Raw genomic sequence first — 14266 nt, 5'->3', positions numbered from 1 at the left:
CACTCAAAACTCACATTGAAACTCTTTTTTTATGTTTCACCTCCGTACAGCCAGTCTTTGCCTGTTCCTCTCTTTTAAACACTCTTTTAAACACTGTAGCGCATAATGCTAAGAACGTTGCACACGGGTGGCGATGCATTCAACTTGTAAATCACAATGTTCAACTTCAAAAGAAAAAAATTAAGAATTAGAGATTGAATTTCTTTCTCTAGATATCAGACTAAAAGAGTCACCAGTGCCCACCATTCAAACGATGGTTCTACCTAAAGTTAATTATCTATATTCAATGATACCCACCGAACCATCCTCCAGTTGGGTTAAGCCATTGCACTCCCACATATCTAAATACTTTTGATTAAAAACAAACCATCACACATTAGTCTGAAGACTTTGCAGCAGACCAAAGACAGAGGTGGGTTGGACCTGTCCAATTTTATCACTATTTCTAATGTAATAGGATGCAAAACATCCTGAAATGGCTCAAACCAAGTTATCTGGATGAGCCATTTTCACATTACTCATTAAAAGTCTCCAAATTACCAGAAAAAGTTGCTGGATTTGATAGTTGTTTTTTTTTCCTTAGGGTCACTAGAGTGGTCTGAAAAATTGCTAAATATAGTGGCAAGGTGCTACAGTACCAGGAAATTATGCACTGACAAATGTTCCGTGATTAAATACATTTTTCTGTAATTAATATTTGAATTTAAGGCATTAAAGTCCCACCCTTAGCAAATACATGAATAAACATAAATGAATGAAAACTGCAGAAATACAAAAAAGAGTAAAATCTATCAAAACCATGTAGAAATAAATGAATGAAATGTATACATACTTATTATTTCCTTAATTTTTTTCATTTTATTTATATATTTCAATCATATTGGATGTTTCAATTTGCTATAGTTAAAGTAGATCAATTCCCTGACTGACAGGATAAAAAAAAAAACAAAACAACAACAAACAAAATCCATCCAAAGCCCCCTGAAGTTAAAAGCATTCATTTTTTTGTGTTTTACCACCAAAACTCACCATTGATGTTTATTGCATATCTGCAGCAAGTCTTTCACTCTAAGTTGTGTTTCTCATTAGGGTCTCCCAGGTCAAACTGGAATTGAGGGTCCACCAGGAAGGAAAGGAGATCAGGTCAGTCATCGTTCATGATTTTGTGTATGATTGATTTTCAGATACAAATATTCTTTGTAACACCTCAGGGAAAATAAAAAAAAACAACAACTTTAAAGACCTAAACTGTTTCTTTTAATTTCAATAATAAAAAGCAGTTTATTCATGAAGACTTGCAAAACCCTGAAGGACGGAAACATGAAGCACTATGGATGAGAAACACTTAGAACGTAGAACAGAATAAGTCTTCTTACTGCAGGGCCAGAATGAGATTTAACATTTAATTAAAAACTGCTAAATGCAAATAGCCTCATTTTAAGGTTGATGATGTACTTGTTTCTGTTGAATCTCTTCTAAAAGATTCTTTATTTCACCTTTTTTTCATCTTACAAAAACAAAGTCATGGTCCGGTATTGACCTCTATATTTTAGTCTGATATTCTTACCAGAACGCAGTCGTGATGACTTTGCTTACTGTATCTGGTTTGTAATCCTGTGTTGTTTGACAGGGTGATGTTGGTTCTTGTGGAAAACTTGGTCTTCAAGGGCCCTCGGGGGAGAGAGGGCTTGGGGGCACGAAAGGCCCACAGGGGCCACCTGGACCAGACGGTAAAGAGGTAAAGCATATTGATCACCCACAGTTTTCTCTGCAGGGGATTTATTCAAATCAATGAAGCATTTAAGGACTCGAACACCATCACTATCACTTCCACCCGAATGTTGGCCCACTAATCCGATTCAAAACCTGCTCGAAGGCAGGACCAACTTCAGGCTCCCCAACCGTAACATCTAAAAACAATGGAGTATACTGTATTTTGACTTATGCTGCAAGAAAGACTACTTTCCACTGATCAATGGATCAGTTGGTAGAGCACTACTGGTTCCTGGTACTGCTGGAATATTTTAAATGTACACTGACTATAGGTTAACCTTGCTAGTACTATGTTGGATACCCTTTTGCTTTCTAAATTTGGCACCAAGATACCCAAAGTCTACTAAGAAAATACTGCCAACACCCTTATACCACCACCAACAGCTCCAACTGTTGATACAGGGCAGTAGGGCTGTAACCATATGCTATCATCCTGATTCGATTCGGTTCCAATTTTTTTTGGGTGCCACTTTGATTTGAATTGCGATTCTTATGATTCTTTAATATTGCTGATTTTTGTAGACTAAAAACAAAAAAAAAGTAGAAAACGGTTTTTGCGAGTCACTTTTCTTCATTTTAATGAGGAAAAAACAACACAGCAGCCAGATCATCATTCTGCTGCTATAATGCCTGAGAAGAAAAGTAAAAAGACCTATAAAAACAATAAAAATGACAAAAAAAAATTATAATGGATTATTTTAATTTATTTGAAAAATAATAGATTTTTTAAACAATTTTTAATGATTTAAAAATTGTTAAGCAAAACATCCCAATATTCAATTTTCCGATTCAATTTCCCACCCCTACAAGGCAGGATGGATCCATGATTCCATGATCTCTCCACTGAATTTGATCCTACCATGTGAATGTGGAGCTGAAATGGAGACTCATCAGACCAGCAACGTATTTCTATCTTCTATTATTATTGTTTTAATTTTGGTGAGTCTGTGTGTATTACAGCTTCAGGACTTCACGACTAAATGCATTCAGCAGATGCCCAGGCTCAACAATTATTTCACATATGAAAGCTTGGGCTGGACTTTGTGGGGTCCAGCGTCTCTGCCATCTTGTTGCCACAATTTCCTTTAATATGTTGGATGCACAGTATCACTGCATTCCAAACCCAACTTTTCTTTAGGATGTCATTATTTTTGTTAGTAGGTAAAAAGTTTCTAGAAGAAGATGATAAAAGTCATTTATCTTTTGCCTCCATGTCTTCTGCAGGGAGATGTTGGACTTCCTGGAGAAGCTGGTGATCCTGGACCCAAAGGGCAGAAGGTGAACTTGACCAGCTCACTATGCATGATAATGATGATGTTGTTGTGAATTGACTCAATATGAATAAATGTGAATGAATATCTAACTCTACATGAAAATCAGCATGTTTGAAGTTTCTGATAAGACTTGTGCTGTTCTGGGCAAGGGTGCGGTTGGACCCCCTGGTTTATCTGGTCAAGAAGGCCCCTGGGGAGCCATTGGAGAAAATGGTAACAAGGGCCCAAAGGGAGAGAAAGGCCACATTGGACTGATGGTGAGCATAGATTTTAATCTACTTTTGTTAGACTTTAATTCCTGTTTCTCCAAACTTCATTGGGCTTCCAGATGATCTGTTTACAATAAATGATCCAAATTGTATTCAATGCTTTCCTTTTTATGTTCAATCACCTGAAAGATAAATATTATGTATTGTCAACAAGAAACTAACCTCACTAAGAAGTAAGAACATTAACGTATGAGAGGACAGCATCTTTACGTTATGGTCTGTAACAGGGCGAACCAGGACTGATGGGTGAGGTGGGTCCAGCAGGTCTCATAGGGTTCAAGGTGAGTTTCTTACCAGGATGGAAAACATAAAAATGTTTTTTGAATTAGTTTATTATAAACCATATTTGACGTTATCTAATCTCCCTGACAGATATGAATGTGTAGCTTTATCTGTGGTGTTTGTTATAGGGAAACACAGGTCCCCGGGGACCTCCAGGACTTGATGGACCTCAGGGAGAGAAGGTAACTGAAATAAATTTAGACTAGCAGTTGGCAAGTACCTGTTTTGTAGCATGATCTGATTTCCATCTCTTTGATTTAGGCTTGTAGGAACAAGCTGAGGGTGGACTGTTACTAGCAATGCTTATCAAGTTTTGATTGTGTGAATGATCCGTTTATGTTCTGTGATACTGCAGCTTACTCTTCTCTATCCTCTGCCATGTTTTACCACCATGTTACTACAGTATCCCAGAAGGGACAAAAGACTTACTCTCAAACAGGCCTTTCACATTTTTACACTTTCTTGTGGTTGCCATAGCTTGGGTTTAGCTTCTCAATCCTGGTACCACTGCCCCGCATGTTTTACATGCAACCCTACTTTAACACAGCTGAACTACTCATGAATTACTCATTAACAGGCTACAAAGAGCTGGATGAGAAAGTTTGTTAATCTGAATCAGGTTTGTTGGAGTAGGGGGACGTGTAAGAAAAGCAGTGCAGTGGTATTTCAGTACTGGGACTGGGAAACTTACTGGGAGACCCCACCCACCCCCCCTCCCATACTGTGTGTTGTTTATTGTCTGAATGTGTGCTTATGCTTAGAGGTGTGTTTTTTTGTTGCATCTTTATCCTTCCCCCTTTAGGTGAAGTGTGGAGATACTTCTTTTTTTTTTCAACACCCACCCATCCTTCCTCATGTCATCTTTTCCGCTTCCGCTGTATGTCTAACCTTGGATGAGCTGACTTGATCCTTGAATTTCCCCTCGGGGATAAATAAAGTATCTTTGATTTGATTTGATTTCATCAGTAAGACTTAGTGGCACCAAGTTTGACTGGTGCCACCCAAATCAGCTGATGCGCTCCTTGCAACAATACACAACCTGTTAAACTTACGCATGTTAGTTTATCTACTGGGATGACCTGGTGACCTGTCCAAGGTGCACCCCATTTCTTTTAGCCTAGTAGCTGCAGGGAGAGGTTCCACCTCCCTGTGACCATGCATTAGAATTGACAGGTATAAAAAAGGAATAGTTCTCCTTATATCTCCTGATCAGTAGCTAAATCGTCACCTTTCAATCCAATTAGATCTCAAACATCAAGAGATCACATGCAAAAGGGTCTTTGGGCAAAGTTACTGGACTCTGGAGAGCCCCACAATAAGTTTCTTATTTATAAGTTGCTTTAGACTAACACATCTGCTTAACAAATATAATGTAATAAAACAAGCAGCTGTGAAAAAAAGTCCATATACACTAGTTGTAATGCTCATTTATACGCTTGTATGCTTGCGGAAATGTAGCCTGGTGTTGCAAATGGACTAAAACCACCATAAACTGCAGGGGCAATGTTGTGCAGTATTGCCTCCATTCAACCAGCAAAGATGTGCTGCCATTTTCATGTCTCCCTTTCCTACAATGCATATTATTATGGTCTCCTTCACCCTCAAAAAGACATGTAGAGATATGTAGGCAGTAAAGTTGACAACATTGTACCTTTTACACAGATAAAGGGACCTTTAGAAAGTTACTTTCTGCCACAACTAACTATTTATAGGTCACTCCAGTGCTACTAAAGGAGCACTAATATGTCAACGTGTGCACTTAGCAAGGCCTTAAAATCCCTGACTTGAGGCTTCAATTAATTCAATTCAATTCAGCTTTATTTGTATAGCGCCACTTTACAAACACATAATTTCAAGCCAATTCATACATATCCTAGAATAGAAACCAACTGATTGCATCAAATCACGACTTCGATCCAATCCCCCATCCTGAGCATGCACGTTGCGACAGTGGGAAGGAAAAAACTCCACTTTAACAGGAAGAAAACCTCCGGCAGAACCCGGCTCAGGGAGGGCAGCCATCTGCTTGGACTGGTTGGGGTGAAGAGAACAGGAAAGACAGAACAACATGTACAATTGTACTTATTCAGGAAGACCTGCGGAAAAAAGGAGAAATAAGTTAGAGACGGCAATATTGGCATATATTTATACCTTGATATATTAGAGAAATAGAGCGAGGTACTTCTCAGTGCATCAGGTAACATTCCCATTGCTACATAAGTAATGGATGGCTAGACTACCCATAACTATAAGAGCAAAGGGCATAACCTGGACAGTTGGGTCCCGTACATGCAGACTCCACCTCAGGAGATGTTTATATCCTAACTATAGGAGTCATGAAAAAGGAAGGTTTTCAGCTCGATCTTAAAGGTGTGGAGGGAGTCTGCCTCCCGAACCCACACTGGGAGCCTGATAGTACTCTTTGAGACTCTGGGGACACAAGTAAACCTGCAGTCTGAGACCAAAGAGCTCTATTTGGAATATATGGAACTATAAGATCTTTTATGTACAATGGAGCTTGGTTATGGAGAGCTTTATATGTGAGGAGAAGAATTTTAAAGTCTATCCTGGATTTAACAGGGAACCAGTGTAGAGAGGCTAAAACTGGTGAAAAAGTTTCTGTAAGGTGTGACATGCTGCCTCCAGGGATCAGGCTTTCAGTCCCAGAACCTGAGATCATATTGAATTTAGAAATTCCAGTCAAAACCTCGAACTTCCTGGGAGGTGTAGAAGAATGCGTTATGGTCTGAAAGCAGAGTTACCATGAATGGGTACCCAGCAGAGTCTCACTCTGCCTCCACCAGCTGCCTTTCCTCCTAGATTTTCACCAGCTAAACAATGCTCTCATGCCTTGTCATCCAAATTATGTAAAAGAGAACGAGTTCGCACCAGTTTCTTTTTGGGATCTCTCCTCAGAAATCAGTTTTTGCTCCCCTTGTGCATCGGTGAGCTTTGATGTCTCATTACCATATTTTCCACCGTTCAGTTACAAGTTTACAAAGTTACAACATGGTAGAATAATCATTGTCTGCTTTGGTTAGCTGCAATGTCCAGTGAGAGAGTGAGACTGAAACATTTTCATCCATCTCTTTAGGGGGAGTCTGGTCCAGCAGGAATCCCTGGACCACCAGGGTCAGACGGTCCTCCGGTAAACTTTTGGTTCCACTTCACATGTACGACATTGCTCAGTTCTGTTAGGAAAGCCATTAATTGTTCCTTCTCTTCCACGTTCACAGGGATTAAGTGGGCCACGTGGAGTCAGAGGAGACGTTGGCAAGCTGGGACCACCTGTAAGTGTCCCTAGAATAAGATTAAATTACAAATACAGAGCATTTTCCTGTTTTTTTTTTTTTTTTTGTTGTTACCATCAATAAATTCCCATTTCATGAACATATCTGAAGCAAAAGAAAATGTTTGTATCACACTTTTATGATGCCTGCATGGCAGGGTCCAGTGGGACAAGTCGGACCTCAAGGTGAGTCAGGAGCCAAAGGAGAAGCTGGTGGACATGGACAGAAGGGGGAACCAGGAGCTCCAGGCCCACCAGGGGAATCGGTTAGAATCCTTTTAATGTTTTCCGTATCTATTTTTAACATACACATCTCGCGTATACCTCAGTAATTCTGATCACACATGCAGGGTGAGGATGGTCTTCCAGGAATCCAAGGTCCTTCAGGTCTGCCAGGGCTTGAGGTGAGAGCTTAACCACTATTAAGTGGCATCAACAAAATGTTTTCATATCCAAAAACAAGCTTCAGGCTGATTTACATTTCATTTTCAGGTCTAACTTATCTGCTTATTACGTCTCCTTCTCAGGGGCCTCCTGGAGAGACGGGACTCCGGGGTCCTCCTGGTCCTGTAGGGGCTCTAGTAAGTGTCTGGATGATTGCAGCAGGAAGACAAGAGAGAGAAATATAATCACATTTTTCCAGCTGCAACTTGTTTGACTGCAGTACATACTTGGCATGGCGCTGGTCTTGCACATAAATGAATGTTTGGGATTCTATAGTGGCCCTTCACTGAATAAAATGAAATTAAAAAAGAAGTCTAAAAGTAAAATTTTGTAAACTTTAGATGACATGCAGTATATATTCTCACTGTGTAGTAAAGCCCTAAATGACAGTGTCATCAGATGAGCCTGAACAGGTTTTTCTATCTTTTCTAGTTTATTTGTGGGATTAAAACAATGTAGAACCAACTCAAACATCATCCAAAGATTAAAAAAAGAGGTTTAAATATGTTGAAGTGTTTCCATGCAGATGGGATTTGATTTAGTTGCGTCAAACTCACAGTTAACACCACTTATTTTCATCCACTGGCCAGTATAACATGACCTTTCCACATTCCTTCATTCCAAACTAACAACTAGAGCATCCATGTTACATCCTGCAACCTCTTCAACAGTGAAGAATAACTCCTGAGTCTGAAGAAAGATGCAGCAAGAAGTTTCCTGGTTTGACACACACTAAATTCAACCTAAAATCCTCAGTGGAGCAAGAGTCTCCACTGAGCAGTCAGCATAGAGAACCATGCAGCCATCAAAACGTTGATTATTAGATGGAGCACCATGAAATTCATCAATAGAAAATGGAAGGAATACGGCACCATAACAAACCTGCAAAGAAAGGAAAGAGAAAACTAGATTGTATTCTAAACTAAAACTAGTTTAAACCCATGAGCACCCTCTTGTGTTTTCAGTGGCGCTGGGAGCGTCCCTGCAGCACGCTGTGGGGGTGTTTATCATCAGCAGGTCCTAACAAGCTGCTCAGATTTATAAGAAGGTGATTCATTATAAACGCAAGTTTTAGTAAGAGCTGTTGAAGGGGCTGAAGGTGAGACCTGGAAATGTCTTCAAAACCGCAGACATCAGCTGTTAAAAAACCAGCTGTAGTGTAAATATAGCACTGGTGACGAGTCCATGGTGGTACCCACCTTTCCACTGACAGCTGCCTGGATAAACCTCAGCTCCTGGTATAGAAAGTAGGTGGATGAAAACATGGATGGTTTAAGGACTGCGATACACTGACAGAAAGACTCCTGCTGAAGAAACTGGAGCTGATTTTCTTGAAAGAATGCCTAAAGAGGCTTGCTGGGAAACCTACAAACCAATGACTGGCCAGTAAATATTTACAGCATATACATTCGGGTTTTCTGGGGAGTTTTTTCTTTTGTTTTGCTCCGATGTCAAGCTTGTTGTGATGATATAGTCTATAGCTAAGCTCACTAAATTCTGCTTTCTGTCTGGATTTAATGGAGATAAATGATGTTGAATACCTCCTAAAGACACTATAACCTGTTTATCTGTCCTTTGGTTGTGGTGGGTTACGGATTAGCAGTCACAAAAGTAAAGTGCAGGGCCATAACTCGGTCCCACGAGGGCTGCAGTCCTAGTGGTTTTCAGTGTGTCCCTGCTCCAACGCATCTGACTCAAATGAATGAGTCAGTGTGCAGAACTTCTAATGCTGTTGGATCCATTCCATTTGAGTGAGGTGTGTTGAAACGGATACATTAAAAACCTGCAGGACTGCAGCCCAGGTGGGACCGAGGTGAAAAGTGCTGGTAAAGTGTACATTTGTCTAAAAACAAGCAAAAGCAGCATAAATAAATGGAAATCTTGCTTTTTAGGGAGCAAACGGTAAACCGGGACCTGAAGGGAAACACGGGATGAAAGGAGAGAAGGTAAACTCTTTCACATGAAAGTAGCTTTTTATTCAAGTCTTCTACTTATGTTTGATACGCTTTATACAACCTGAAAATGCTTTAGTATGACTTTATTAAAACAATAAAGGACAAATGGGACGAGGAGATGGATAAATGTCAGCTATAAGTGGATAAGAAGATGAATATTACATATGTAATATGTACATTACACTACATTATGTAGATATTATTACATCAGTGGAGTAAAAAGCTGCAGTGGCAGATGAAGTCTTGTCTGATGGTTTCCAACTTTTATAAGATAATATCCTGTAAAGTTGTTTGTTTTTTTTTCACTTTTCAATGATAGTCCAGTACCCTCACCTCTCTTCCCCAAATGCATTGTGGGTAAAATTTTATCTTTGTAAAGCATAAATGAATTGTTAATTACAATTCAGTAATTCATTAGTTGTAGTGGAACCATCTCATTAAAACGTTTATTTATTTGTTTGTTTGTTTATCAAATGCAGCCTTGCAGAGGCTATATGAATATCCTCTGATTTAAAGAGAATTATTCCTGAACAATCCCTGTTTTTTTTATTACTTTGCATTTTACTCCATCAGGGAGATGATGGTGACGTCGGACCGACAGGAAAGCCTGGTCATGCTGGGCGAAAGGTGAGACCTCTTTGCTTCAGTTTTAAGGACCTTTAGCGGGTTAAAGTGTTACAAATCTATTATTAAGTTTTTATTGCTGTTTGTAATGTTGTATTTACAGATTTGCAAGAATTTTTTTTTTTTTAAATTCTGAAAACAGGACTTATAGTAGACGTGTTGCCACGCTTTAAAGAAAATAAAAGCCAAGTAATATAAAACATGAAAAGCTCCGTCTGTATTCCTTTTTCTTTTGTTTTTGCACATTGACCGAAACGTCAAACTGATCCACAGGGAAAACGTGGGAAGGCCGGAGCTAGAGGGACCAGGGGAGACAGGGGGCCGAAGGTGGGACATCCAGGAACACGAGCACAGGGTTTCATGTACAACACATAATCTTACAGGGTGTGTTTTGTCGTTCAGGGTGAAACTGGAGACATTGGACCACTGGGTCTTCTTGGCTGGCCTGGATTCATCGTAAGAAAACTGACCATATCCCCACGTTAGCTCTGAAATTTCTTTCTGCCAGTTCAGTTAGTTTATAGAGAAAACATTCTGTATAAAGTAATAAGTTACATTTTATTGACAAATCATTGATTTGTTTACTTCGTGTTTGTTTGTTGTTCCACCAAGGGACTCCCTGGCTTACGGGGAGAGCCGGGGGAGCAAGGTGAAAAGGGGACTCAGGTAAAGCTTTGCATTTCAATCCAAACCCTGCAAAAATGATTAAAGCACAACTCCTGGTCATTGTTCTATTAATAAGAAAACCATTAAAAACTTTAAAAAAAAACAAAGAATCGGAGCAACGCTTTCATCAGTGCACTTCGAGCGCCGGATCGTCCAGAACTCTGTACTCAGTATGAACATGAAGTAAGCCTGATAGTCAGGATCATCAGTCAAGAATAAAACAATATAGAAGAATTCTGTGTTGTTGGTGATGGAGACAGAACTGTGTGACAAAGGTGTGCACTGAAATAAACATTATCATCCAACTCGTTCTGACACATGCTTTGTTTTCCATCATCATCATCACCATGGTGACGGATGGATGTCTCTGTGTCACGTTGGAATTACCAACTTTTTGACGTTGAAATCTTATTTGGTGCAACATTTAAGTGTTAACTGCTGCTGAAATAAAACATGTTTACAGCCTGGTACAAAGGAAAAAAAAAGAACACTTTAGGTTTACCAGGTCAGGTTTACCTTCATGACAACTGTGGGGGGAGTAATTTTTTCTATATCTATTTAGAAGTCATTTAATCTCAAAAGTGGGCATAATTAGAGGTGTGTCCTTTTGATTGACAGGTCACCAATAACCAGCTGCAAAAAGGCAGAGTGTAGCCCAACTGCATTTTTTAGCTAGTTAACAGCGGGATTTAACTTTAGCCCGTCTACCTCTGTTAGCTGTTTAGCTCCTGTTAGCTCCGGGTTAGCTTGGTTAGCTCTTAGCTACATGCAGGTCGAAGTTTGATTGACATTCATCATCCACCTCCCTCACTCACAGCCCCCCTTTCAGCTCTACCTCTTTGGATATTTTGTTATTTTCCTGGAGATACGACACTCGTAATGCTGCCAAGATGGCGACGGTGGGAACCGCCCAATGAGCTTCAACTCAGCTCTTCAGAAATGTATGGGTGGAGTCGTGGTGACTCCATCCATCAGTCTACGGTTTTACCACAGACGAAGCAGTTCTCAAGCAGCCTTTACATCAGCGTGATAATATGTGTGACAGGTTTTACATACAGTGTGGATTTTGCAAATAATTAGTTGATTTTAACCCATTGTGTTAATATAACAGCAGATGAATAGGATGAGTTAATATTACCGGAATCAGACGTTTTTAGGATACTTTTCCTCGACTGTTTGCAGAGGGTTTAAAATGCATGTTTGTGTGCGCAGGGTGAGAAAGGAGACATGGGCTTGTCAGGATCACCTGGGCTTGACGGCATAAAAGTAGGTTCTGCTGTTATTTACTGAAGTTGATGTTATTTTTAGTTGAAAGCAGTCTGGAAAGGAAACGACTGGAAATTTGATGGTAATCTCGCAGGAAATAAAGGAAAGAAAATTGCTAGACTGAGAATGAAGTGAATGTGATTTTTTTAAAATTCATTTGGTTTGCCAGAAACATTGCAAATGTTTTATTTTTCAGGGTATTCGTGGTCCAGTAGGGTTGCCAGGTCCACCAGGCATAAAAGGAGAACAGGTACACATAATGAATGCTGCTTCGCTCATTAAACATTAGCAGGCCTTGAGCTCCAGGGTTGGGTAGGCAGACAGTCGCAAACTGCGCTGGCCAAACAAATAATCATATAAATGTGTAGGCAGGTAAGTGCCTGCTTAATCTAACGATATCAAGATCTTAAAACTTGCAAAGCTAAATTATTCATTATCAGTTCCCAGATTTTTTAACTTTGTATTTCATAACAGCCAGTAACACATTTTGGCATTTTCCCCCAAAAGAAATAAGTTGAAAATTGTTTAAGCCTCTCGCAGGATCATCCCTCTGGTCAGAACGTCAGCCAATGTTGAAAGCGAAGCGTCAATTGGCAAAGTGCAGTAAAAAGGCAGCGTGGTGATCTACCTTCTTATGTAAATGAGTTTATATGGGGGAACGGACTGAGCATGCGAGAACACACCGTTAAAATGATATGAGAGGAAAAGGTGCAGCACAGTGCCTACTTTTCAACACAAGGGTGTGTTGTGCAGCTTCTCTGCCTGGCCAGCAGGAGGTGCTGTTGAGTCGTTTTTATTGAGGTATAAAAAGCACTAAATGCCTTCAGTTTTCATATTGATACAGTCGTCCTCAAATTTAATCATAGCCTCCCATTAAAGAAGGAAAAAAACAACTACCTGAAATAAAAAATAAAATAAGTAAATAAAATAAGCTGAAATTGACTAAAATTATAAAAAAAAATAAAGAATTTATGAATATTAATACATTATTTTTAAAAGCAAACAAATATGATAAAAAAAAAAGATACATGTTACATCACTCATAAACTAATATTTTGTTCATCAAACTTTTGATGTTTCCACTGCAGTCAGGTGTTTTCTGCACCTGTTGACAGGTATTTTATCCCACTGTTCAACAGAAAAGTGCTCTAATTTGTCCAGGACCGACTTGCTTGTTTGTTTGTTTGTTTTTGTTTCTTTTACTCAATTAAATGAAAAAACAGTGTCTTCTATCAATAATGTATAATTTAGCAGTTTTTTTCTTTTTTGTTTATTTTGTCATTCTCTACTTATTTGAGTGACTGTTATAAATTCAGCATTTTGTTTAATGAAAGGGTATAAATAAATTTAAAGGTGACTGGATGTACTACAGGCTACAGAAAATTATCATCTGAAATATGATAATAAAGATAATAATTGTAAAAGTGAAAGATATATAAACTATTTACTAAAATGGAATTCTTACATTTCTTTCTTTCTGCCTTGGTAAGGCACTGCCAACCCTGACCGCACACCACTGAACATTGGTCTTTCCACACATGTAGCATGCAGCAGGAGGTTGTTAAGGCCAGAACACACCTCAGCAGAGCAGCAGAAGACGAAGCGTTGCTGCTTCTTTCGCCGACTCACTCCTACAACCTGTTTGCATCAGTAAATGTTGCTTGTCTGAAGCATGTTGTGATGCATGACATAAAGAGATTGCTGAAGATAAGAAATAATTGATCTAATCAGCTCACAATCCAGTTATTAAATCCCATACTGAACCTTTAGTGCTTGGAGAAAGAAGACAACTTTGCTTTGTTCTCAGGATTTAACCTGTAATCAAAAGAACTTTCATCTCTCCTGACTGAGCTTTGAGGGATGTCCAGGTTCAAACTGACCCATCATCAGTTTACAAAAGGACTTCAAATAGAACCAGGAGTTGCTAAAAAAAAAAAAAAAAAAAACCTTTTCTCACCTTTTTGGACCCCAAAAAACTCCTGTAAGGATTGTGTTAAAGAAACAACAACCTGAAGCTTCGAGAGATGGATGATGTCACACACAACATCCGAAGAACCTGTTTGTTCTGAGCTCCCAGAAAACCTTTTTCAGATGAGCACGAAAGGAAGTTCAGTTGCCTTTTTATTTATCTACAGACTTGAGTCAATCAAATTATTTTCAGTCATTTGACAATGATTGCCCAACAGACATGGATATCTGGCAGGTTTTTGTTGTTTCCCTGCACCAACACACTTGATTCAGCTTCTAATCAACCTGTTCATTCATTTGCTTCAGGTTTGTGGGAGCATGGAGACAACAAAAACCTGCATGATACTGGTGCTCTATGGAGAGGAATTTTATTATCCAATCAAATAAGTTAAATTTGAACACAAAAATTATATTTGAGGAAAAAAAAGTGAGTATCAATTTTTTTTTTTTTTTTTT

At 39.1% G+C, this 14266-nt stretch overlaps 1 protein-coding gene across 1 annotated transcript in view; it reads left to right on the top strand.

Annotated features, from left to right (window-relative positions):
- The window catches only part of LOC306768150 (uncharacterized protein), a gene marked incomplete at both ends in the record, with an annotated part of 129882 nt that overhangs the window by 103066 nt on the left and 12550 nt on the right, over positions 1–14266 (top strand). The window contains 17 exons of the mRNA XM_079256382.1: positions 1090–1143; positions 1631–1738; positions 2998–3051; positions 3197–3304; positions 3544–3597; positions 3727–3780; positions 6693–6746; positions 6835–6888; positions 7046–7153; positions 7238–7291; positions 7415–7468; positions 8297–8379; positions 9860–9913; positions 10184–10237; positions 10313–10366; positions 10523–10559; positions 11789–11842. Coding sequence (XP_079112508.1) covers positions 1090–1143; positions 1631–1738; positions 2998–3051; positions 3197–3304; positions 3544–3597; positions 3727–3780; positions 6693–6746; positions 6835–6888; positions 7046–7153; positions 7238–7291; positions 7415–7468; positions 8297–8379; positions 9860–9913; positions 10184–10237; positions 10313–10366; positions 10523–10559; positions 11789–11842 — 1092 coding nt within the window. The remainder of the gene's footprint in view (positions 1–1089; positions 1144–1630; positions 1739–2997; positions 3052–3196; positions 3305–3543; positions 3598–3726; positions 3781–6692; positions 6747–6834; positions 6889–7045; positions 7154–7237; positions 7292–7414; positions 7469–8296; positions 8380–9859; positions 9914–10183; positions 10238–10312; positions 10367–10522; positions 10560–11788; positions 11843–14266) is intronic.

The sequence above is a fragment of the Telmatherina bonti genome (genome assembly GCF_933228915.1).
Source record: "Telmatherina bonti genome assembly, chromosome: 17".
Classification (NCBI taxonomy): Eukaryota; Metazoa; Chordata; class Actinopteri; order Atheriniformes; family Telmatherinidae; genus Telmatherina; species Telmatherina bonti.
This window is presented reverse-complemented; position numbering and strand designations above follow the sequence as displayed.